This window comes from Sander lucioperca, chromosome 22 (assembly GCF_008315115.2).
Source record: "Sander lucioperca isolate FBNREF2018 chromosome 22, SLUC_FBN_1.2, whole genome shotgun sequence".
NCBI lineage: Eukaryota > Metazoa > Chordata > Actinopteri > Perciformes > Percidae > Sander > Sander lucioperca.
In genome coordinates, this window is record NC_050194.1 from 27250688 (window position 1) to 27276185 (window position 25498).

A 25498-nucleotide genomic window follows, 5' to 3' on the forward strand; every position below is an offset into this window, starting at 1 on the left:
AGGGCAATATGGTGCTGCACAGACTATGATTTATATGCTCAAATCGATGGGTCGGTCCCATGCAGGTCCCGTGTCGGCTGTAGGCTGTTTGACATCTTAAAGTATCCTAGTATAGGTAGCCTACTTTTCAGATTACAATTTGTCCCCTCCCTGTCCTGTGAAAACCATGTAGGCTTCTGTTATTCTGAATTATTCTGATACATTGAAGAATGACGTGTTTATGGGATGGCAAAAATCTCTTATGTCTTAAAATAAATAACCTACACTATTTAAAAAAAAAAAAACTTGGATTATCTGTAAAATGCATCGTCACAAGGCAGAAAAACAATATTCAAATGGTTTTAGAGATCCGTGATTCTCACAGCACAGCGATGCTACAAGCATATGATGATCTAGAATATGATGCATTTCTGTAGATTAAACTACCCAACAGTAGCTTCTATAAAAGAGTTCAAGAGTACTTTTACTTACGTAGCCTAGATTTAGCTGATAATACTTTAAGTAAGATTTTGAATTTCCGTCTTTTCGAAGTATTTTCACAGTGTGGTATTGCTATACTTTTAGTTTGGTGAAGAATCTGAATACTTCCACCACTGTGTTTTTTGTGCCTTAATTGCTTTTGTCACTATGTGTTGCTTTGTTGATTTCAATTTGTTATGAAGATGAGCTATATACAGTATGTATCAAGTATAATCATATAACAAACAGCAAGAATACAATCAGGAAACAATAATAAAATACGTATATGCACATGAACACACGTATGCAATATATCACTATATATAGCCTAGTGAGTTCAACTTAAATTATAAGACAGCCATATAATAATAATAATAATAATAATAATAATAATAATAATAATAATACATGTTTTAGGGTCACTTTGAATGTGCAAGTGGGCGTAGTCAAATACGTGTCATGTGAGTTGACACGGAAGTCGTCTTTATAAACTACATCCCGGAGTGGCCGGAGATGATTGGTCGGCTCTGTCTGTCCAGGTCCACGGTCCCGGGTCCCGGGTCCCAGGTCCCAGCCAGAGCCAGCCAACTACCTAGGCAGTGTCGTAATTAAACTTCAGCGTCAAAGAAAGTAAACGCATAGCTAAATAGCCGAAACCACAATTCCCAACGGGCTCAGGGAGCGTTTACGTTGATTTGTAGTCTCTAACAGAGACCAAATCGCTTGTGTACATCTGCTGGTGGTGGTGATGGCAAGTGGCAGGACACGCAGCAAGTGAGGTAAGACAAGTTGCCATGCTAACTACTGCTAAGCTACACCGGGGTTCACTAACTTGGTTAACGTTAGCTAACCATTCATGGCTAAGTTAGCTAGCTAAGTTAGCTAGCTCAGCTAAGTCCCATGTTGTTCTTGGTATTTGTTGTTTAACGTTAGTCTTATCAAACCAAACTTAAATTTAATAACACGGTGTTTCTCGGCAGAAGTGTGCAGCAGAACATAATGATATGCATATTAAAAAAGCAGGGTGATGTAAATACAGTACATGGAGTAAATGGTGGTAACGTTACATGTTGCATGCGACATAACGTTAGATGAAAATGTGTGTCATGTAATGTCAGTTTTTGATTCCACTCTCCTAACGTTAACTGACTTTTCCTGCTACAGCTGTGTTTACGTGCTCTCTCGGCTCCGGTTGCACTCGTCCCTCCAGCGAGATTGAACAAGCCATGCCAGTCCTGGCTATGGCAGAGCCTGTGCTTGATCACCAGAAACGGTTTCAGGCTGCTGTGGATGTGATCCATAACCTCCCCAAAAATGGTATATGTATATATAACTATATATATATATAGCCTTTAACCAGCCATAGCATTATCTACGGAAGAGGATTAGGGCCACATATGAAAAAAGAATCTTAGAATTCTGAGATTAGTTTTGTTTTGTTTTTTAAAGAAAAGAATTCTGAGAATAAAGTCAGAATTCATATATATATATATATATATATATATATATATATATATATATATATTATATATATATATATATATTTTTTTTCATTTATATAAATTTATATAATTTATAAAACTTCTGAGATAAAAAAAAAAAAAATCTCAAAATTCTGACTTTAAACTCACATCTCAAATACATTTTTTAAACATGGGTTCAAGGACACTAAGGCACTCAGGAGGGTAACATTTAAAAAACCTTTATTATATTTCTTGGCTAAATCATTAAAACAAGAAAACGCCTTTTGGCCGTGAGGCCTTCATCAAGGCAAGTATAAAATATTTGCATTTGAACTGTATCTTATATCCTATTTGGCCACATTTTCTCACATGTGTCCCTAATCCTCTTCTGTGAATTGTCTCACACACCACGTGTCAGAATGTTTGCTGCTGGCTAGACTGTACAGACGGTATCCTTATTATTGTAGGGTTGGACTGTGTAACCCAGAAGCCTCGGGGCAGATGACCTGTTAGTGCAGCTGGGGTGCATGCTGTGCTCCTTTTGAGCAGAGAGAGTGTAAAACCAAAGCCAGGTGGCTTAGTGTAGCCAAATGTATCAGCCAGCATAATGACCTAATGATCTCGTGGATCAGGACTTTGAATGCAATCTGTCACGTCATATTCTTATGTAAATAAAAAGTGGCTCCTCGTGATTTGTTGAACATTCTATCCAATATGTACTGTTGCAAATAAGAAGGCAACACTAAACTGTCATTTGTTTTCTTTTAATGGAGTCTGATGTTGTGCTGTTTTTAAAAAAAGAGTGACCAAACACCACTGGTAAAAACTGGTGACACAATGCTATTGCATTAATTGATTAATATTGTCAGTTCTATTGCCTTAATATGTAAACAAGAAACATGAACTCTTTCTGAACACTTGTTTCTTAAAGTTTCCAATCAAATAAAAATGAGAAATAAAATGAAAATGAGCTTCTAGTTTCCCAATTCTATACTCATGTACTGTATGTGTCTGCCCATGACAACTGAAATGTGACCCCCATAGTCACTAACGATCTGCGGTCCTTTGTCCAGGTAAATGGAGAAATGAGCAGACACACCTAATGAATGTCTGTTATCTTGCAGGTTCGTACCAGCCGTCCTATGACGTCATGCTGCGTTTCTACAGTCTGTACAAGCAGGCGGTGTGTGGACCCTGTACGGTGTCGCGACCTGGCTTCTGGGACCCAGTGGGTCGCTACAAATGGTCTGTATGTGTGTATGAAGGCATGTATGTCATTGTAATCAGAGTCAGGTTAGTTTTCAGTAGCAGACACACCAGCTATTAAGTTGCTCTTGTAAGTGCTCTTCTTTCCTATTCCAAAAGAACGCCATGCAGTTTATTCTGTATATCATTTTTTGAATGTGGTTTTTTAATTTAATTTGGCCAGCAGAGATTGCAAAACAAATTTTGCGAAATATATATATATCGCAGAATATTGCAATATGGTTAAAATCGCAATAGTATCGTGACATAAGTATGGTGATGATATCGTATCATGAGGCCTCTGGTGATTCCAAAACATCCCATGATTCTGATAGAATTAGAGTGAATTTAATTGGGAAATTATGATGAAGCTTTCTCGGTTATTGAACATAGTACATAGAATGGTTAGTTGCTTTGCTTGATCAATTACTCCAGTATCAATCAATTACTACATTACTACAGGACAAAGGCCATCAATTCTCTCTTCCAGCTTGTCTTAGTGAGGATTTGGTGCTTTTCTCTGTTTTATATTATTATACATTGAGTAGCTTTGGTTGACATTTTGTAGACTAGCCTATATGTTTAAATACATATTCTAAATCAACAGACTAATGAGAAATGAAAATACTCATTAGTTCCACACCTAATTAAGAATTTTAATGAAGAGATGATACCCTATACACAATTGTCAAATGAATAATGGCTTCCAGAAATGAACCATACATTTGGTAGATGTCCTGTCCCACCACATATTCTGTTCTTGTTAGCGCTCTCAATGCTCCCTGTTGGTATTTTTTTGGGTAGTCCTGTCAGTGTATATATTTGGAAGTAATGTAATGTGTTTTTACTCTGAAATTAAAATCATGGCATTATTAATAATAAAATAAGGGGCCTTAAAAGTAATCCACATCTTAAAACGCATAAAGGTAGGTCATCAATGTAGGGATGCTTAGATCCGGTTGAATATGTTGTGTATGAATGGTATGAAGTTTAACTGAAAACTGTCTTGTGTTAGCCAGTTTTTTTTTCTTTAAGTCTCTGTAAGGTAGTTTTGTGTTGTTGGATAAGATGAATAGTAACCAACAAATGTTAAAGGGCAACATGAATTGACACTGACGGATGAGATGGTGTCATTGCTAATCAAATCTTGAAGGACTACATTTTGTGTTAAAGCTGTTACACACCAACCAGACGGCCGACGGTCGTCAGAAAAGGCAGCGTGACTGATCAGTCGGGTCCCCGAGGTCCAAAAAAAATGCCTCAAAACACACTGAGGAGACGCCGACTTGAGCGTATGCTCTGCGTGTGCGCGAAACGTAATACGTCTCCATAGCAGCAGGTGGCGCTTCTCTGTATTGTTTCCCAGAAAATGAAAACCGGCAGCTGATTGGACGAACGCGTCACGTGGTTCTTTTTTCTCCGGAAATTCACAGCCAGACTGTCATGGCGGCTCGTTCAGAATACGATCTCATATTGTACTAAAATAGTTCACCGAAACGTGTTTCTGAGAACATTTTAAGCGAGAAATAGGCCGTGCAGTTGTTGAATTTGTCTTCATGTCAGATCGACAAAGGTCAGTTTAAAAGATTTTCGTCAGATTTTGAGAGGCTCATCCGCTCGCCATTTCCAGGTGAGTCCCGACTGCCCTGTCTCTGACTGAACATGTCAGGTCGGCCAAAATAAAGGCCGACAGCTCCTCCGACGGACGACAGCACGGAACACACCAGACAGACTTGAGTCACTGACCTCGCCAGACTGTCTGACGGCCGATAATCAGGTTGGTGTGTCAGGGCCCTTAGGCAACCATATTATCTCCATGTGTTTATTTAACCAAGTCTCATTTTTGGGACACTGCGAAAATTGGATGAGAATTCACATAGCATAGTACAGTACACTCTGGGGTGAAAAGTCCTGCAGTTTAATCCGATGTGGTGTGATGGTGTCTGTGTCAGGGATGCCTGGAGACGCCTGGGAGAGATGAGCAGTGAGAGTGCCATGGCAGCATACGTGGACGAGATGAAGAAAGTAGCACAGGAGGTACATGACCATGTATTTCATTCATATAATATAGGGGTGCCACCATTTTGATTTTGAATCGAAAATTGATCGAAATGAGCTTTTGATGAGTGAAATCAGAAGCAGGATCGGCGATTCCCCCAGTATTTTGTTTCTCTCCTCCCCGGCTACATCGGAAGAAAAAACAACACGCAGCGTGGCTTACCGGCTAGTAGCATGCAGCTAAAGACACAGGGTAACGTTAGCTTAGCAGTAGCCTGCAGCTTGACTGTTCCAGACACTATCGCCGCTGCCGAAGAGAGATGACGGAGAAAGACTATGGAGAGAAGTCTCACTGGGTTAGGTTTTAGTAATCTCATCCAATGAAAATAGATCTTATGAAATTGTTTGTCGAAATCTGGATGAGAGATTTTTTTTTAGTTCAAAGGGTACAAGAAAACTTACAAATGGTGCTTCACAACCTCCCAACTTCCCTGCTTCAAATTGTTCTTTATAAATTAGAATAAAATACTTTATTAATGGAGAAATATTCTTTTGCATTAAACCCATGCAAAGACCCCATACACTAAAACACAACCATACACTGGAGAGGCCTAAGTTTGCATCTGATCTTCACTTTGACAATGTTCTGGTTGCCAGCTGTCATTTGGCATCTCCAACCACTGGGCTACCTACCGCCCAAGTCGCCCACCTATTTTTAACAGCCCGCCCTAATATAGCAGGCTAGAACCGGCCCTTAGAAGAGAACTAACTTGAAAATCCTCCTGCTTCCCTGAAGTCACTGGCGTGGCAACATTTGTGCCTTCCTGTGAGTGATGGAAACAAACAGCCAAGGTAAAGCATGTGGGCTCTGACAGGACTCCATGGTGCCTTCAGGCACACATTGTTAAATGCAGCACCGTAAAAATAAATAAAAAAAATCTCTGAGAAACTCAAGCTGTTGTTACAAAGTACCCTACTGCTATCTTATTGTGGCATTGCCATCACTGCTTAAAAAAATAATCAGAAGTCGAATCGTGACACCCCTATTCAATATAATATTATACGCTCATGATCATGGAACATTTCTGGCATGTATTCACACCATACACACGGCAGAAAACACCAATTACATTTTAATGAATGCCCCCAAAGAATGAATAAATAATTTCTGAAGAAGTGCACAGCAGCAGCTGAAATCTCAGCTTGGCCGTGTGTTCGGGGCTATTACCACTGTTGCATTTGTTGGGTCAGGTTCTACTTGTTTCTGCAGTTCAGAGTAACATGGTGAGCATGAAGTGAGGCATTAAAAAGAGGATGCATAAATGACTCTGAGCGTGCCGCCTGGTCAGAACAACACGGCGATCAATAAAGGTTTCCGCTGACTCGGCAGGTCATCGACAGCATACCCATGACTGAGAAGACGGCCTCGCTCTTCCACCACTTCGAGCCGCTCTACCTGGTGATTGATGACATGCCGCGGCCTCCGGAGTCCCTGCTCACACTCCGAGAAGGTCAGTGACCCCGAGGGTGGGCCTCCAGCCAGCATTGCCTGAGCAGCTGACATCTGCTGGGAGACGATGATGATGATATTTGATTAGAAATGAGATCTGCTTCTGTCAGTGCGCTCCACACCTGACGAATTGCTTCTAGTTAGGGGTCGACCGATACAGCTTTTTCAGGGCCAAAACCGATTATTAGTAGGTAATAATACCGATAGGTGATATTTGGAGCCGATATACATTTACCTTTTTTAAAAATGCAGTCAAAATTAAGAATTTGGAATGTTACAAACTCCAACACACAAGTGTAAAAGTAAATCTTTAAGCAATTATTTAATAAATCAAACTTTAAACGTAATACACAGTCAAAAAAATTAATAAATATAAACCAAAATAGCTTCCTGAAGTTTTAACGTGCTAACAGTTTGTTTGCAGGTGTTGCAGACTGCTTACAGAGCTGTAGCGGAGCCAAGGTAGCACACTCAATCAATCAATTAACTTTATCGGTTATCGGTCGAATAAAACACAGATACAGGTAATCTGCAAATTGCCAAATATCGGCTCTGATAATCGGCCAGGCCGATCATTGGTCGATCCCTACTTCTAATACACTTCACATACATCAGTATTTCATTTTATTAGGATTAGCCACCACTCCAAGAGCACTAATGTTCAGGCGTCTCGGCGGCCCACACATGAGATTTCATTTTCTCAGATTAATAATAAATGAATGAATCTTTTGATCATCATTGAAATGAAATGAAACTTCATTCTTAAAGGTGCAGTAGGTAAGACTTATAAAACTAACTTTCTGTCATATTTAATGAAACTGACCCTATGTTCCAGTAGAACTACATGAAGCAGGTCATTAAAAAAGAATCCAGCTCCTCTGGAGATTTGCAAAAATCCACCGCTCCCTGTTCAGATGCTCCAATCAGGGTCCCCCCTGGCCCTGGTGTCTAACTGCATGTCAATCACTGCTCATGCACACACATTCATTCTCCCTTGTGGGGGGAGGGGCTTAGGAGACCGTTTTGGGCTTTAGCAGAAAGGGGGGAGGGACTGAGAAGTTTTCGATGTTCAAATTGTTTGGCTAAGTCCTGGATCTTCACAATCCTACCTACAGCACCTTTAATTTGTCACATACACACAGTACAGTGTAGTGACATTTAATTACTGCATTTAGCTCATCCTAAGTAGTAGGAGCAGTGGACAGCTATAAATGCAGCATCCAGGGAGCGACTTGGGGTTCAGTGCCTTGCTCATGGACACTTTGACATGTGGCCGTATGTAAGGGTCTTTGTCCATTACTTTACTGTAGGTGTGAAAGGCAGTGAGCATGCTGACAGGCCAACAGAGATGAAGGATGAGGATCAGGAGCACGGTGGCCCTGAGGAAGCTTCTTCTCTGCCAGACGGGTCAGACCCAGATCCTGAGTTCAACCTGTCTGAGGTTATAGACCTCACTGCCAACACCATCTCTAATGGTACGTGATGAATGGATCCACTAAGCCGTCTGCTTTTTAAAAGTTTGGGTCCGCACCAGCCTTTCCAGGTCATTTCTGCGGGGTCTTAAAAAGTCAAAAATTTCAAAATCAAAATTTTAGGCCTTAAAAAGTTGTAAAAGTATTGTGTTCTAGGTGTTAAATAATTTTAAACAGGTCTTAATTTTCCTCCGTCAATGCAACTCTATCTCTAATGCTCTTTTTTTTTTTTTATTCCATGGTGTTTTATTCTTTCTTTCACTAGTCCAACTATAATTTTGCTGTATTACAACTACAAATGAGACCAACATGTTACTTATATTGCAGCTAATCAGCTTCCGTGTTATTGGTGCGAGTCTCTTTCGGATTGTACCACAGACATAAAAGGGGAAGTGCAAGTTTAGCAATACTTGTCTTGAAAAAAAAACCCAACTGAATTTAGGGCTTAGTTGATGTTGTGATAAAGGTCCTAAATGTCATTCATAATGGTCTTTTAAAAAGGTCTTAAATTTGACTTGGTGAAACCTGCAGAAACTCAGAGAGACCTGCAGAGACCTCAGCCCACAGTGACGCACCAGAACATAAACATGGCCCAGTCTCTTCTTCTCCATCCTCTTTTCAGTGGCCAACATCTGAGGCGTGGGAAAGACCAAATCATTATTTCATGGTCACGTCGTCTGACGAAATTTGGTTGTATCATCATTTCAAATGAGTAATCCCAGAGAAAGCTAAGAGACTATAAAGTCTTAACTTTGCTGTCACCCAGACGACTGTGACTGGGCAGCTACAGACACTTTAGATTATATGAGGCTAGATATGGTCTTAAATTTAGGAAATGGTAATATGACTTGTTTTAAAGGCTACGTTACAGTAAAGTGACGTAATCTTTTGAGCTTACTAGACTGTTGTAGCAGTTTTATTTGCCTTTACACACTTAATATTGTGACGTTATTGATGACTATCTAAAATCTAATTGTGTAAATATTTTGTGAAAGCACCAACTGTCAACCCTACAATATCGACATCGAAGTCTTTGGACAAGAATATTAGGTTACACTTTACTTGAAGGTATCTACATAAGAGTGACATGACACTGTCATGAACGTGTCATAAAACATAAACAAGTCATAAACGTTTATGACATAACTCTTCTTTTAGTAAGTGGTTCGGTTTTTGTCATGACAAGTTATGGTTAGAGTTAGAGTTAAGGTTCATGTGTCATGACAGTGACATGACAGTGTCATGTGTTCATGACAGTGTCATGATACTCTTATGTCGATACCTTCAAGTGAAGTGTTACTGAATATGTGATGTTTGATTTTCTCTATTGCCCAGCCCTAGTTACAGTTCCTATAATGGTCCCGTTTATCATCCACTAAAAACTTTAGTTTTGTAAAACTAACGTTTTTTTTCTTCTTTCAAACACCTTTATGAAGGGACTATTCTGCTTTCTGTAACCCCTGCCCCCCCCTGCAGACTCTGGTGTGTGTGAGGGTTTGGTGTTGACCAGCGACTCGGAGAGTGAGGTCTTCTGTGACTCGGTGGATTCAGTGGAGCAACTGGACAACATCACGGTACGACTCGCTCACATCCTCCAACAGGCGGATGCAGCACGCGTGGCAACAAATTAACATCACTGCAGAGAACAGACATCACTGCAGAGAACAGACCCAGTACAGCTAACATTCCCCCCCCCCCCCACCCCCCCCACCCCCCACTATTTGCAAATGAGACTTATTTCAAAGCTTTTCTTTACCAGATTCCGGTTCCAGTCAAGACCAATGGTTTTCCCAACGGCCATGTGTCGCCGGAGTCCTCTCTTGTCCGGAGCCTTCAGCTAGAAGGCGGTCTGGAGGTCCGACAGGTCGGGGCCGGTCAAGGTGGAGAGGGGGCCGAGGATGGGAAAGGTCCGGGTCCCAACAGGAGTCGTCGAGACTCCGGGCGGGAAGGTTCCTACCACAACTGGAGAGAACGTAAGCGGTTAACATATGGAAGTAGGGCCGGGCGATATGGAGAATATCAAATATCACAACATTCTTTACCAAATACATCAATGATATGTATATATCTTATATAGATTTTGAATCAAATCGTGAGCCTAAAAATTGATATTGAATCGTGACATTTTCTGAATTGTGCACCCCTTACACTTACCATAACTACAATATCTAAAGTTGAAAACGATAGGTAGTCTCCTATCACGATATCGATATGATATTGATATTGATATTTCCCAGCCCTATGTGGAATGTTGAAATGAAAATATATAAAATACTTTATGAAATGAACAATTATATGAATAAATTGTGTAAAAGCTAGAAATTAATATTTGTGAACCAACTGAAGTTATTAGAACTAGTCATGACATTTTTCATTAACATTAATAAAAGAAAACAATTATTAAATAAATAACCTAATTGTATAAAATAAATAAAATCATGGCTGCAGTGCGTCCCTTCAGCCCCGTTGTTACTGTGGCTGTATGTGTTGGACGTCTGAGTAATGAGGGTTCAGTAACCTGTGGTGGTGTGTGTAGGCGGCGTTCCTCAGGGCGGTCCTCGGTGGGGGCCCCCAGGTGGGGGCGGAGGGGCCGGGCGAGGCGGAGGCGACGGCTCAGAGGGGGGGTCGGAGAGGCTGCAGGACGCCCAGCTCCAGCAGCAGATCATGCTGGCCCTGCGGAGGCTCCGGGAGGACATGAGGAGCGTGATGGAGCGCCTGGAGGTGGTGGAGAGGCTCGCCGCCACACACGTAAGCACCAATCAGAATCCGAGAAGGGCATATCGCCACAATGAGTTCCACTTATGTGGAATTTGCCTTGGCGAATGGTGCATACATACCGACATATTAAACATTAATATGAAATGAACAATAAATACAGAAACAAATGTATACATACAAAATAACTGTTGCGTAAGGAAAAAAGAGGCTGAATGTGCAAATAATATGTGCATTGGGCAGATGTAGAGTCCAGGACGAAGGTTAATGCGAAGTGACTGGGGGGGGGGTTATAAGGAAGAAACCAATAGTGGTTTCAGTCCTTCCAGAAAAATTGAGTTTTTTTGTGATTGTTGCGGGCAAAAATCCTTGATTATGCGGCACGTTTTCTTAAAAAATGCGATGGAATATGCAGGATATTAATGCAATTTTATGCAATGATTATTGCGGGAACTTGCAAAAATTGCGGTTTCATCATGGTTTCATCGCGGGGTTTGCAGCTTTTCGATGATGTTCATGTCGCGTAATTACATCACTTCATAACGTTCCCATGGCAACAGGGGAAAATGGCTGCTCTTGTGTGAAGTAAACGCAACAATTTTCTACTTTCTGCTAAGATATGTGTGACTTTTTTGCAACGAAAATGCGGGGATTATGAAATCATGCGCGTAAATCTGCAATTTATGCGGTGAAAGTGTGGCGTATTTGAAAAAATGTGGCCCCTGCATAAATATGCAGACTTTGGCTGATTATGCATTGAATTATGTGATCGCATGATCACGTTTTTCTGGGGGGACTGGATGTGGTGCTTTTGCATGATTCTTTGTGGAGAAACTCAGTTTTACAGATCTGTTGACTAAATCAACTGATTACAATTAGTCGATAAAATCATACGAGTGTTAGTCGACTATGAATTTCTTTAGGCGTCCTCGTACCCAGCTCTAGTTTGATCAGTCATTTCCTGAAACGGCTGGTCACTGTAGTTTTCAAACAAACAGGAGGAAATAGTGACTTTGTACGGGGACTATTTTCAGCGGCGGATTGATCCACATTTGGTGCTCTAGTGAGTATTTGTGGCATCAGTACGGTGTGTATGGGATTGAGTCAAAAATAAACATTGTGTGTGTGTGTGTGGTGATGAAGGAACATGTCACCCAGTGCAACAGAGGAAGAAGAGGTATCAGGCTTTAGATACACACACACACACAATTCGGCACGTGGGATTTGCTGACAAAGAAAAATCGAGCATATCAGTGGACTTACCCTTTAAGGTGCCGTCAGTGCTGAAGCTCACTGCTGTTTCTGTGTGACAGGCCCAGAGTTCAGAGTGGAGACCGTGTCTACAGTGTTCAGCCTCAAAAGAGCAGGTAAGAGACAAACAGCATCTCAGCTTAGGACATATTCTGTACCGTAGTTAAAGGGTATCTTTGGTATTTTTCAACCTGGACCCTATTTTAACCATGTTTTTGTGTATAAGTGACTGGTAGCAGCAACCATCTTTGAAATTGGTCCGGTATTAAGCAAGACTGCTGCAGTCGGCAGCGGTGAAACAAGCTGCAGTGTCATGTTAACGGGCAATTGCGCGCCTTCAATTTCCGTCCACTAAAAGTTCTGTTTTTGCCGCTGACAGACTCAGATTATTATTCTAAGTGTCTGACAACATTATGAAAAGGATCCCTACAGAGATAGACCTTTTAGTTAAAGAGTAAGATCCTCTTTAAAGGGGTGATAGAATGCAAAACCGATTTTACCTTGTCATAGTTGAATAACGACAGTTCGGTGGGTAAATAGAACATACATAGAAGCTCAAAATCCCATTGATACCCCTATCCTCTGCAAATCTCACATTTTGAAACTGCCGCTGAAAACTGGCGAATCTCAACAAAGCTGGATGCTGACGTCAGGATCTTAAGTCACGTCCCAACATTTGCATAGGCTACACCACTGACCTGAGGTCAGCTTAGTCTTCTGAATCTAGCTAGGTCATGCAGATCTTCAGAGGTCTGCTATTTAATTACTAAATTCACTTCTGAGACTTTTACGAGAAATCAACTATGTAGAGGTCAAATATGGGCCGTTTTATGAAAATTGATGGCTAATTGCAAATTTTGTCCGACTGTGTGTTGGAGTTCAGCAGGAGTTCAGCAGGCTACGTGACAGCGGCCGGTGCTGCCTCGCCACCCAGCGTGTCCTACTTCATAGACTCGCTGTGAGCTAGCTGGATCTCCGTCACAAAGGGAAGCCCGCGGCGCTCCATACCCGCGCAAAGTCACCGGTTCTGGGTTACTGGACTACAAAATGCCGAGGCCCTGATGGAGCTCCAGGGCCTGCAGCTAGCCGCGATCTTTACCCATAGGAATGAAGGGACAGTAGCAGCTAACGGAATCCCTAATGTTCACAAAAATGCATTAAATTGAAATCGGACACCATTGTTAGCTTTATAAGACCTTGGGGTAGATGTTATATAAGTGGCGTGACTAAATTCAAACTGTAAATATACTCATAAAAAAGTCTCAGAAGTGAATTTAATAACAAAATAGCCCGACAAACAATGTATAACTTTGTTATGTCAGTGTCTGAAATATGAGACCTACTGTCTCGTCTCCAATGTGTTTCTATGGGGTTCGCTCAAACCAATCAGCGCGCAGCTCATCTAAATATTCATGAGCATACCATATTTGGAAGAAAAGCTCTTGTTCCAAATAGAGCCATATTCACAGGGTAGTTAAGGGCCTAATAAAATAGCATTCGGGCAATTTTCAGCCCAACCAATGTTACATACCCTATTAGGAGACCTTAAGGAACAGTGTAAAATACCCTATATAATCAATTAATCACCCCTTTAAAGGAACACGCAGACTTATTGAGACTTTGTCTTATTCACCGTATCCCCCAGAGTTAGAAAAGTCCATACATACCCTTCTCATCTCCGTGCGTGTCGTAAGTCTGTCTGACGTCCCCACCGCTAGCCTAGCTTAGCACAGATCCTGGAGGTAACCAGCTCCATCTAGCCTACTGCTCCCAATAAGTGACAAAATAACGCCAACATGTTCCTATTTACATGTTGTGATTTGTATAGTCACAGCGTGTACAAATAACAAGGTCACTATGATTTCACTATCTAGTAATTGTTGACTCTATTACTCCAACTCTGAGTGAACTCCAGGCGAACTCTCTGCTCCTCACCACGGGGCTTCTCAGGTGCTGCGAGCAAATCACTCCGCCCAAGTAGCAGAAGTAGCAGTGCTTCTCTGAGAATATAGTTCCCAGTATGTATACGGTTAGAAGATGGCTGTGTCTCATGTGACCTTGTTATTTTTACACGCTGTGACAAATCACAACATGTAAATAGGAAAATGTTGGCGTTATTTTGTCACTTATTGGGAGCAGTAGGCTAGATGGAGCCGGTTACCTCCAGGATCTGTGCTAAGCTAGGCTAGCGGTGGGTGCGTCAGACAGAGTTACAACACGCACGGAGATGAGAAGGGTATGTATGGACTTATCTAACTCTGGGGGATACGGTGAATAAGACAAAGTCCCAATAAGTCGGCGTGTTCCTTTAACATGAAACGGCCCCCGAAATCAGTAAGCCCACCAGACTCCATTTAAATAAACAGTAATTTAAAAATACAGAAGTTACCCTTCTAAAGTTACAATTTCTTTAGTTCTGCAGTCTGTTACTACACTGTTGACTTTATTCTGAAACACGCTAAACTGAAGATAATGTCTTTAAACTAACTGCTGAGTGTGAGCTCTTGTAATTGCCGTCTATGGCCGCAGTAGCCAGTGTTGAGCAGAAGGTACACCCACTGAATATGTAGCGACAGCAAGTTGTCAGATGTGTTATGTTCAGTTACAGTGAAGTCGCCCATGCCTGGTTTTAACCGGGGCGTGTTGTGGATGTGTTGGGTAATGGGATGTTTGATTTTCCTCTCAGGAGGAGAAGTGGTGGCTGTTTGACGTGTCGGGTCAGACCGTCGTCCTCTTCCTGGTGTGGCCGTTTGTTGCTCAGGGCCTGGTCTACCTGCTGAGGAGAGCGCAGAGGAAAGGTCGCATATCTTCATGAAGTAAGCTGCTGAAGACGTTCAACCACTCATCTATAGTAATCCATCGGCGTGTGAAGTTTAATTTGTACAGCAGAAGGGATTGAATCCGATATGAATTCGTCATTCCGTGCACTGAAAGGAGGGAGAGACGTTTGCCGACTTGCTGTCTGTCTGCTTGGAGAGCGATGTATCTGGCTGAGTTGTACACCTCAGGATCCAGAAATCCTCTCTCACTCACTACAGCACATCCATCTTTATTTAAATGATTCCAGTGTAATAAGCTGGCGTGTGTTGGGCAGCAGGAAGCAGATAATCAACATGATATTGTCTTTACCAAACCTGGATCTGATCATGAGCCTGAGACACTGATTAAGCCTGAATAAAGACTTGGATTATATTAATATATTACTCAGTTTAATGAAACATGTTGTACATTCGACATATTCTATGTACTTTGGGGTTTTGCTACCCTAACATCAATGTCTTTTGTAATATTCAGAATATTATCAAAATTGCACAATGCAGCCAAAGTATCGGCTTTCAAATGGAAGAAGTCGATGATGACACTTATTAGCAAGACAGATGTCATGTAGTTGTAATAATGCCACGGTCTCTCTGCTATGGGAAGGGCTGAGATAACTATCGCTACACTTGTCATTTAATTGTAATCTTTCAGATCAGATTCTTGACCAGAGTCTCTTTTGACTTATATTTAAGTCTTAAAATGAAATAGTCTTTTCAGTGCTCCGTTGCTCTCCTAGACTGCTTGTGTGCTAACTGTACATTGCTTACAACTTCTGAACAGTCGCTCCTATGTATCTAATTATGTAGATCAAATGTCAATGTTAACTAAATCCAATTTGTTTTGTTACCGCTGGAGTCATCTATTGGGACGGTGTAAAATACACTGCAATGACTAGTTTAATTGAGACTGTCACCAAATGATGGAAGAACTGTATCAAAACTGCCCTGTAATGTAACAGTCATGTATAATAATGCATGAGCTCAAATTAAAAATCTATATTGAATAGAAGGTTGGGTTGTGTCAAGTCTTAGTGGTATATATATGTACCACATATTCTAGACTAAGTGAACTAGTCAGTGAGCTACTTTGTTTTAGGGTGGTTGGGTGTGTTTTGATTAGTCTCGCTTTGCCAGACCTTCCTCCACAGCGCTGCGGAGGAGGGTCTGACTAGTCCACACAGCATTCTGGGATGGGAGAAAAACGTGCTCTGGTTTATTGGCATTTCTTTAAACCAATCACAATCATCTTGGGCGGTGCTAACAACAGATGCAATGACGGCGCCACTGCTAAATAGCCTCAGGAAGGAACTTGTTTTGGTGGAACGTGTACGTTCAAAAGTAGTTTTAGTCATGCAACAGAAAACTCAGATTGGACAGATAGTCTAGCTAGCTGTCTGGATTTACCCTGCAGAGATCTGAGGAGCAGTTAACCATAGTCCTCACAAATCCACGAAAATTAAGTTTGCAGCATCCACACAGTATTAGCGCTCACCACAAATACTTGTCAAAATAAATATCAAAAGATACATGTGCTTTTTTTCCCATTGATAACAAGTTCAAAGTCTGTACAAATCCCCACTTTTCAACCCCCATTTTCCCATCGATCCACCCCCCCATCCCCCTCCTAAATTCCAGAGGTGGAAAGTAACAATACATTTACTCACGTTACTGTATTGAGTAGTTTTGTATATTTTGTATTTTTCAAGTAGTTTTTAAAAGCGGTAATTTAAAATGTCCTTGATTACGTTATAAATGAAGTATTTCGCTACATTACAAATCCCATCCGTTACGGAGTTCAAAAAAAAACTTTGACTAACGAAAACCAAAAGGAAGAAAACGCCCGGAACCACTACAGTGAGGACTGATCAGCATCTAGGCTGCCTACCAGAGACCAAGTCTTCCTGTAGGAGATTGAGAAGGAGATGGAGGTAGATCAGGTGAGCGACGACGGTTCAGAGACTGTTTCAGTAGAAATGCTAGCTGAAACATCAAATTCTGCTGCCCAAAATGACAAAAATCCTTGGCCACATTTGAAAGACTGTTTTTCATTTAAATTCAAGAGGGCCAATAGTATCATCATGCAATGCCAGATGTGCCTGCCAAAGGTAACTGAACTGGCAGCATTCAATAACTCCACATCTAATCTGCAGAAGCATGTTTTGGTAAATATTTGTGCATTGTTACTTCAAACAAAGTTTTCATGACTAATAGCAAATTGCCAAATAGCAAAACAACATGTTGTCGTGGCATTGCCAATTTTTGTCTAGCACTAGCAACCCGTAGGACAACGTATGTAGGACACTGGCTAAATTAATTCACATACATCTAATTAGCTCATACGGGCTACTTAGGTGTGTAGAAGCTAGCTGCGAGTCTGGGCTGTGAACATTAGTCTCGGTTGAACAAATAGGCTGTGAGCCACCGAAATTGTCACCGGTTTGAATCTAAACGAGCCTTTGAATTTACAGTCACATCAGATGTATCAGCAGTGTGAATGGTAAAGGGAGAGCTCTGTTTTTTTGGAGAGGATTGTAGCATGAGGCACTTTGCCTGCTGTGACATTAATCATTGTAGGTTAGCATTCTAGGTCACTCGGCACTCCAGTTTCCAAGAGCAGATTGTAGTCCTTTCACATTTGTATAGATTTTTTCTTTAATTAAAAACAAAACAGTTTGGGATTTATGACTCCTTGTCTTATTTTCACTACATGGGAGAGATCCCCCCCGCCCCCCAGTTTTTGGGTAACTTTTACCTAAAGTACATTTTAAATGAACTACTTATTACTTTTACTTGAGTAATTTTTCAGATAAATAATTTCACTTGCTTGTACTTGAGTAATATTTCATCAAAGTATTGGTACTTTTACTTGAGTACAACATTTTAGTACTTTTTCCACCTCTGCCAAATTCCCAACAGCTCCCCCCACGGGTATACATGTTCTGTTGGGCCAGATATCCGTCCCCTTCCTCTTTCTTTGTGTTGGCGTTCTAAACTCCAGTGGATTTCTGAGGACTATGGTTAACTGCTCCTCAGATCTCTGCAGGGTAAATCCAGACAGCTAGCTAGACTATCTGTCCAATCTGAGTTTTCTGTTGCACGACTAAAACTACTTTTGAACGCACACGTTCCAGCAAAACAAGTTCCTTCCTGAGGCTATTTTGCAGAGGCACCGTGGCTCTGTCAGGCGCTTAGCGCCGCCCATGACAACTGTGATTGGTTTGAAGAAATGCCAATAAACCAGAGCACGTTTCTCTCCCATCCCAGAATGCTGTGTGGACTAGCCAGACCGTCCACTGCAGTGCTGTGGAGGAAGGTCTGGCAAAGCGAGACTAAGTTTTGAATAACTCCTGGATAGGATGCGCAGTCCCTATAATATTATACTGATATTCTATGATAAATCCAATCATACTGCATCAAAATATCGGATGTATAGGAATATACAAGGGTTGAAATAACGTCTTAAACTCCATGCCACCTGGTTTTACCATCAAGAGACACAGAAGACAACTGATTTCACAGGCTGAGTTGCACCTACCATGATTGGTAAACTGACCTTTATGTAAAATCAGTGGAGTGCCTCTTTACTTCGGGCTAATGCAGCGACTGTTTCTCCTCCGATTTCTGTCAGCAGCTGGAGGTAGATGGATCTTAGCGGTGAACTGAAGTGTTAGAATATAATTCTGTTAACTGAAGAGGTTTATGATGTTAGTATCTGAGATGGCTGGTAGAGGGACATTTTTGAATTCACTTCATCTTTTCAGTCTCATTACATCTTTACACATAATGCTGTGAAACTAGAGGCTGTCTTAACATTCAGCTTGCTATGATTATTGTTACATTGTGGGAGGTAAAGTCACATTTGAATTTACTTAATACCCATATTTGAATCAAAAAATAAACACAACCCCTCTTCCAAAACAAATAATTTAATATATTATGTATAATATTTATATACACAGGTTAACTTAACAAGGCTTTGTACAACTGTTACAAAATTGGTCCACGCATAGTCACCCACGTCCATAAAGCACATGCACAAGGGCACACAGAGAGGACAGACTGAGTCTAGATATGATTAAGACAAACATAGAGTCTGTTTGGATGACAGTGGTTGGCAGTACAGTTTGGTTCAGTTCATTTTTTTTTTCTTTCAGATTTAGCAAAACTCAAGTTTTGTTAATGGGAGCAAAAAATACTGAACATGTGAAAAGGAAAAAAATGCTAAAATATCACTCAGGTAAGACTGGTTTTGGATTTAAGGAGGTTATTTACACACTTTCAACTGCTCCCATGGCAATACTCTTAGCAACACTGACATAATGTATAAACTGGAGACGCACTGTTCTCATAGGTTCTCTCTTGGCTCCTTACTGCAGATTTTGTACAATTACCCAAATAGAAAACAAATTAAATTTTGGCATGACTTTGCATAGCTGCCTTAAACACTTTGCTCCTCTGATGAAATAGGCGTTAGTATCCTCAAAGCTCAGGCCCTCCTCCTCCAACATACTAGACACAGGGGAGCACAGTAGGCCTGCGTTGAACACTTAGTTTGCATATTTATATACGTCACTGAACCCATGCACGCATTTTTTTTTGTCCACAGATGCATTGGCATAATGCCAAAGTCCCACCATCCAGAGAGACGGAGTTGTTTTGCTCCCACGGATCGTTGGAGTCCCCTTTAGATCCACAGGAAGCTTCGGAAGAGCTTGTAAAGGGCTAACGAGTAATCTGAAGTGTGGTTTTCTCTGAATTCAACATGGCATCATGACTTTGCGTAAACATAAACGCCAACTTTCTTAAGCCAAGTGGCGTGTTATCTGTACGCTTTTTCAGCTATCCTGACAGTATGTCTACGCTGTATAGAGCGGGCGTACACATACACGCCACTTGGCGTGTTATCGCGAGAAGAAAGCTACGGTTGAGTTTAGGAAAAGAAGAACGGGGTTGGCTTTAGTAAAAGAAGAAAGCGACGGTTGAGTTTAGGAAAAAAACAACAGGGTTGCCCTTTCATACTACTCGCTACTGCGTAAATTCACACGCAATCGCAAGGTAATGTAAGTCAATGGAGGCCAAACGCCGTTGATAAAAACGCTAAAAAGCGACTATGCGTCTTTATAACACGCCAGTAATTGGTGTGTCATACATACGCCACTTCAGGAGATCAGTCTGCTGAATCAGTGTCCTGTGCTGTACTCGGGCTGGTAGGTAAGCATTATATGTGATGTTTGACCACGTGGGTATTGTCAAAGACATCACCAGTGAAAACTAGTGGGGGAAGACACCAGCATGGACAGCACAGTGGGTTTGCAATGAAAAAACACACGGCTGATGCCTGATGTTGCTGAAGTCTTTGCTGGTGAGGCTTAGTTGTAATAGTAGCAGCTCGCCTCTTTTAAATTTACAATTGAAGGGTTCATTCCCCAAAAAAAAAACCTTTTTGAACTAGAGACCATCTTGTGATGGTCTAACCCTAACCCCCTACATCCGGCATCACACCTTGTACACACCTGTAAAGGTTTGGACTGCATTTTGTAAGTTTTTGATGCTATCACGGTGACAAAATCTGTCCACAGGCAGACAAAGTACTCAAAACCGCCTCTGTGGTAGCTACGGCTACAATAGGTTTCTCCAGGACCACATTTTGCCATGATGACATGCACACAGACTCACAGAAAACAGTACCAGCGTCGCTGTCACAACTGGTAAATATATGTGTTAAAGCCCCTACTGTTGCTGCGTTCCATTTACCTCGGACGCCGGAGCTGGGAATGACGTCACACCCGAGTTGATCGTCTTCCAGTACAACAAGTCGTTAAGTGTTAGCTCTAGCCAGGTTAGCCACCAGTTAATAACATTGCATTACACTGTATTTTGTGCAAATAACACTGTGGCAACATGTCCACAGACAGAAGATGGACAGGACTGAGTGTACGGCTGATTTATTGGAGACACAAATAAGACAGAAGTGGTATTCAACTGTAAAGTATATTATCACCAGGGCTTTAAACTGACACCCGCCAACCCGCCAAATGCTGGTAAAAACTAACTTTGGCGGGTACCATTGTAAAGTTACTAGCCAGTTTGACGGTGATGAACGAAGCAAACAACAATATGTCTGTTTGAAACGGCCGGCTGAAGAAAAGAAGTCAGTGTTTCCAGATTGGTCTGTTTTCCTCCAAGAAATTTGGGCGGTTTCGTGTGTGTTTGGCTTGGAAACGTAATCTTTATCTGGCAACGCTGCTTGTAGTACTAATCCTACATTTCCCATGAACACTACGTTGTAAAGTGTTATACAACCATTGGCTAGGTGGCTAGTGCGTGGTATCGATTACGAGCTACGCTGAAACGAAGAAGACGAACAGAACAGCGCGAAACAAACCAAAGGAGCTGAAATAAAAGTATAGTTAGGAAAAAACAAACATTTGGCTAGCAGAAAATCTGACTGGCTGGTAACTTAAAAATCTACTATCCAAGGTGATCAAAAAAGTGAATGTGAAGTCCTGATTACTACAGCTTTCACTACTGCTGACCTACTTCTACTACTGTTTCACCATGTTGGATTTTGTGGTCGGCTTTGCTCGGCTTACTGTGACGTTCTCCGACTTTCCCAGTCGAATTTGAAATTCCTGACTTGGAACTCGGAAATTCAAAATTCCGAGCACAAATGGAACGCACGCAACTAGTAGGATTTAGAAAGTCCTTACTTTGGCACCACCTAGTAGTTGTTTCAAGAATAGAACATTGACTACACCAATTTTCAACAAACAACTTCATTAGAATCTTTTAAAAAGATGCTATAATCACATGATTAAATGTTGTTTGTTAGGTTGAAAGGTTTTCTTGTTATCAAATTCTTGCCATAACTTTTTTGCCATTTCAGCATGTTGTTTTGGTGCGCGCGCCACTTTCTGGTGTGACTGTGCTTTAATAACGGCAGTTAAAGGTCCGACTATATCTACAACAGATGTGTGGAAGCGTAGCTCACAGGATCCCACAGGTGTTTTACCTGAGAAACGTGATCAGATTTTGCTGAGAATTTCCTGGAAATGGCAGGATCTCAATTTGCCATGTTCATTGGGTGTGTGTTTGGTAAGTAAGTAAAGGATTAAAGATGATAAGTAAAGGATTAAAAATAAATAGCTTCAAAACTAGTTGAATAGTATAATTTCTATATTAATTTCTGAGTAAGCTTTTTTTTTTTTTTTTTAAATCAAATGGACGTTATCTCATTTTGGAATGAAACTCTACAGCTGCACACAATGGCAAATCATTCCTTTTTCATGAGATCTTGTCTCCAAGTTCCGTGCCAGAAAAACAGTATTGAAGAAAGAGTATTGAGCAATATGACAGACACTTGGCTTTAGAAGCAGGTAATCCAGTGTTTGTGAGTGAAGGGCATGTACTTGGTACTGCATTAGTAGATGAGACAGTCAGGTTAAACAACCACCGTGTGACGACGCCACGCTCTAGTCTTGTCCCGTGGGCCCAGGGCCGATCTCCTCAGGACCACAGCCTGAGATCCCAGGGAGCTTTTATCTATCCATCCCGAGGAAGAGGAGGAGAGAGGGGGAGACTCCTGGACAAGATGAGGGAGGGGATCTTTTTGCTCAATTGACCCAGGACCCACAATTGATCCCTGAGGAACCCCAACACAGCCATGCTGACCTGGTGCACCCTCAATGACTGTGATCACCTCCACCCTCTCTGCTCTACATCCTCGGATTCTGTCCTCACTCCTGCATAGCTCAAGGTCTAGATTCATGGAAACAGCCCTTGTCCTCCCACCTCTTGTCTTCCTGTAGCGGACTGGCACTGACTGGTTCCAGTCTGGCTGATGGTAAAGGTTTGGAAGCCTGGTGGGGCAGATCCAGAAAGGGACTGTGGGGTGTCCTCTGGCCTGATTGTGAGGCCTCAAATGGGAAGGAGGATTAGACACTGTTGGGGGTCTCGGGTATGTGGCATGGATCTGATGGTCTGAGCAGAGGAAACTGTTTGGACAAAGTTGCGGTGCGTTTCTCGGCAAGGTTGTTCTCCGCCTGTTGTCCTTCTCAAATTTTTTTGCACCGTTGTCTGTTACGTTTCCCTTGTCCTTTTCAGCCTCTTCCTCTCCAGACAATACATCTTTCCCCTCTGTGGTCTTTCTAGCTTTCACCCCCGTTTCCTTTTCATCCCTTTTTTCTTTTTTAGGAATGTTATGTTCTCCCTTGGCTGCCTCTTCCTCTCTTCTATCCTCTTCCTCCTCCCCTTCCCCTCCTCCTCCGTAGTTGCTGGTTTTGACTGGCTCATGCTCGGAGTCCTCGTCAGCGCTGCCGCCCTGCAGGTCAGTACTGAGGCATTTTTTACGTTTGCGGGTCACAGCAGAGATGATGGACTTGGTCAGGAAGTCCCTGGCGTTCAGGTCCTTCTTGGAGAGCGAAGAAAGCTGAAAGGTTCAAATTCCAGTCAAATAATGGTCACTCCATACTTCATATTCAAGAATCCATGATCCTAACCCCAGAACAAAAGTAAAAGTGATTTCTTGCTTACCTTTGTCTTAAGTGAATCGCTGGTGGTGGAATCTATAAGAAAAGAAAGATGTGGATTAGAACCATGTCATCACTAGACAAGTGATGGTAATAGTGTTAGGAGTGGGTCAAAGGTGTGATATTTGCATAATGACAGCACACACTGCCAATACTGCAATCTCTCAGGAGAACTCTATCCATTATTTGAGAATTCATCTTTTAAATCAAGAACACAACAGCAGTTTTCTCTGCTTTTACTTTAAGTAGCAAAAATGGCTAGAGTTCACCTGTAATATCAGCAAATAGGGGTGTAACGCTACTCTAAAAGTCACGGTTCGGTTCATACCCGAGTTTCGGAGTCACAGTATATTATTTTCATTATAGAAACAAGGAACATTTCAAACATGTTTGTATAATATATATATATATATATATATATATATATATATATAAACTTAGCACAAAAAGTAAGGAAATTTGTGTTTGGTAGATTATTTCTCTGTGGTAACAATGCTTTTTGGCAATAAATCTTATACTGTTGAAAAGCCTGTTTAGTTCCCTTTCAAATGGTGCCCCATCTGTAAGGAACATGCATTTGTGGGATGAGCAGCAGCGCTGAGTATGTGGGTTGCGCCCATGAAAAATTTGCCAAATCTTCTCTGCCAATGCCAAACAGCTTATTCTGCCATTGACTCGTTTACCGTGACGGTTAGGCACAAGTACACAAACTGTTACAGCCCTGTCAGCAAGACGGAGGAATGATGATACATTGGTGGGAAACCAAGACTGACAGAAAGAAAACGAATAGGTAAAGGAATCTAAAATGCAATAGAAACACCAAACTCAAACACACAAGCAGGAAAACCTGGTCCTACCGAAGAGGCTGATCCACTGTCTCAGCTAGAGAAAAAGAGGGCAGAAAGGTCCAGGAAAAAAAAGAGAAAAAGTAGGAAACGTCATGAGTATACACAGGCAGAAAAACAACAGCTGGAGAAGTACAGAGGTCTACTGGGAAAGAAAAAACACTGAGCTGAGTTTCACTTAATAAGGCCATAAGACTGGTAGCATTAGGAGTATAGAATGTAGAACGTAGGTTAGATTTGGAAGCAATCAAACATTAGGTTTTGATTGGTCATTCTCATGAAAAGTTCTTTTCTCTGAGCTGTATTAAAGATGGTTCCCTGTGTTGCTTTGGGGTGAATGCAAACTAGCAAGATCATGCTTCCAGCCAGGTCATACTGAACTACAACGGACTACCCAAGCAGACAACAGATAGGAAGGTTTTGCATTCTTATAGGTATCTAGCTTTCTTTTGGGGGCTAAAGGGGTCAGTATACATTAAACAGAGTGCTTCTTGGATAGTGCTTCTTGGATAATTGGATATATATATATATATTGCTTGATTGAGAAAATAATCAACATATTAATCAAAATAAAATTAATCATTAGTTTCGGTCTTAATTGCTTAAAAGTACATATACACAATGCACAGAGAGAGGGCCAAATGGGGTCAATTAAGGGGTGCCCCGTAGGACAAAAGTGCCAATTCCTTTAATTTTGCAAGTACAAAACTTTGGTGCACCCTCATCATAATTATGGACAAACAGCAACTGTTCTGGCCATTAGTTAATGTGATAGATATGTTAGATTTTCTCATAGTGAACATGTATCTCGAGGACAATGTCACATATTGGATTATGACACTTCCTCACCTGATGCCTCTCCTGGCATGCCCGGCCTGCCGATGTTGCACAGCAGATGGTCAATGTTTGGCACAGGCTGCATGTCCCGCTTATCCTCTGGGGCCTACACACACGCACACGCACCCAGAAATACACAATCATACCCAAAATAAAAGTGCAAAGTACAAATGAGGACATCGGAGTAAAAACAATCCCCTGTATTCGTGACATTCTTGGCTCTTTGCACGAAGCTACTGCTGTGGTCTGACATACCTTCTCTTCTTTATCAAGCTCTCCATTCGTGAAGAACCAGTCATGCTGTTAAAGTAACACAACACAGTATCACTGATCTAAAGACAAAACACATAACAAGT

At 41.5% G+C, this 25498-nt stretch overlaps 2 protein-coding genes across 12 annotated transcripts in view; one reads left to right on the forward strand and one right to left on the reverse strand.

The window, feature by feature from the left end:
* The first annotated feature begins 949 nt into the window (after window positions 1-949).
* On the forward strand, window positions 950-15941 carry acbd4 (acyl-CoA binding domain containing 4). Of its 5 annotated transcripts, none has more exons than XM_031323845.2 (11): window positions 950-1238; window positions 1624-1776; window positions 2996-3167; window positions 5120-5204; window positions 6556-6676; window positions 7986-8150; window positions 9621-9721; window positions 9907-10120; window positions 10684-10895; window positions 12176-12229; window positions 14800-15941. In XM_031323845.2, exons 2-11 carry the CDS (start codon window positions 1686-1688, stop codon window positions 14926-14928), a joined length of 1344 nt encoding a protein of 447 aa, XP_031179705.1. In that variant the 5' UTR covers window positions 950-1238; window positions 1624-1685; the 3' UTR covers window positions 14929-15941. The 5 variants fall into 5 exon arrangements, with proteins under 5 accessions (XP_031179705.1, XP_031179709.1, XP_031179706.1 ...); XM_031323846.2 differs by having other exon boundaries at window positions 953-1238; window positions 9624-9721; XM_031323847.2 differs by having other exon boundaries at window positions 953-1238; window positions 3047-3167.
* Window positions 15942-20325: 4384 nt separating this feature from the next.
* The window catches only part of LOC116067423 (rho GTPase-activating protein 23-like), an 89972-nt gene continuing 84799 nt past the window's right edge, over window positions 20326-25498 (reverse strand). For all 7 annotated transcript variants that reach the window (XM_035997438.1, XM_035997436.1, XM_035997434.1 and 4 more), the window contains 4 exons: window positions 25398-25442; window positions 25155-25248; window positions 23465-23496; window positions 20326-23360 (listed from right to left, as the gene is read on the reverse strand). In XM_035997438.1, the coding sequence (XP_035853331.1) occupies window positions 22374-23360; window positions 23465-23496; window positions 25155-25248; window positions 25398-25442 (1158 nt within the window). In that variant the 3' untranslated portion in view covers window positions 20326-22373. The remainder of the gene's footprint in view (window positions 23361-23464; window positions 23497-25154; window positions 25249-25397; window positions 25443-25498) is intronic.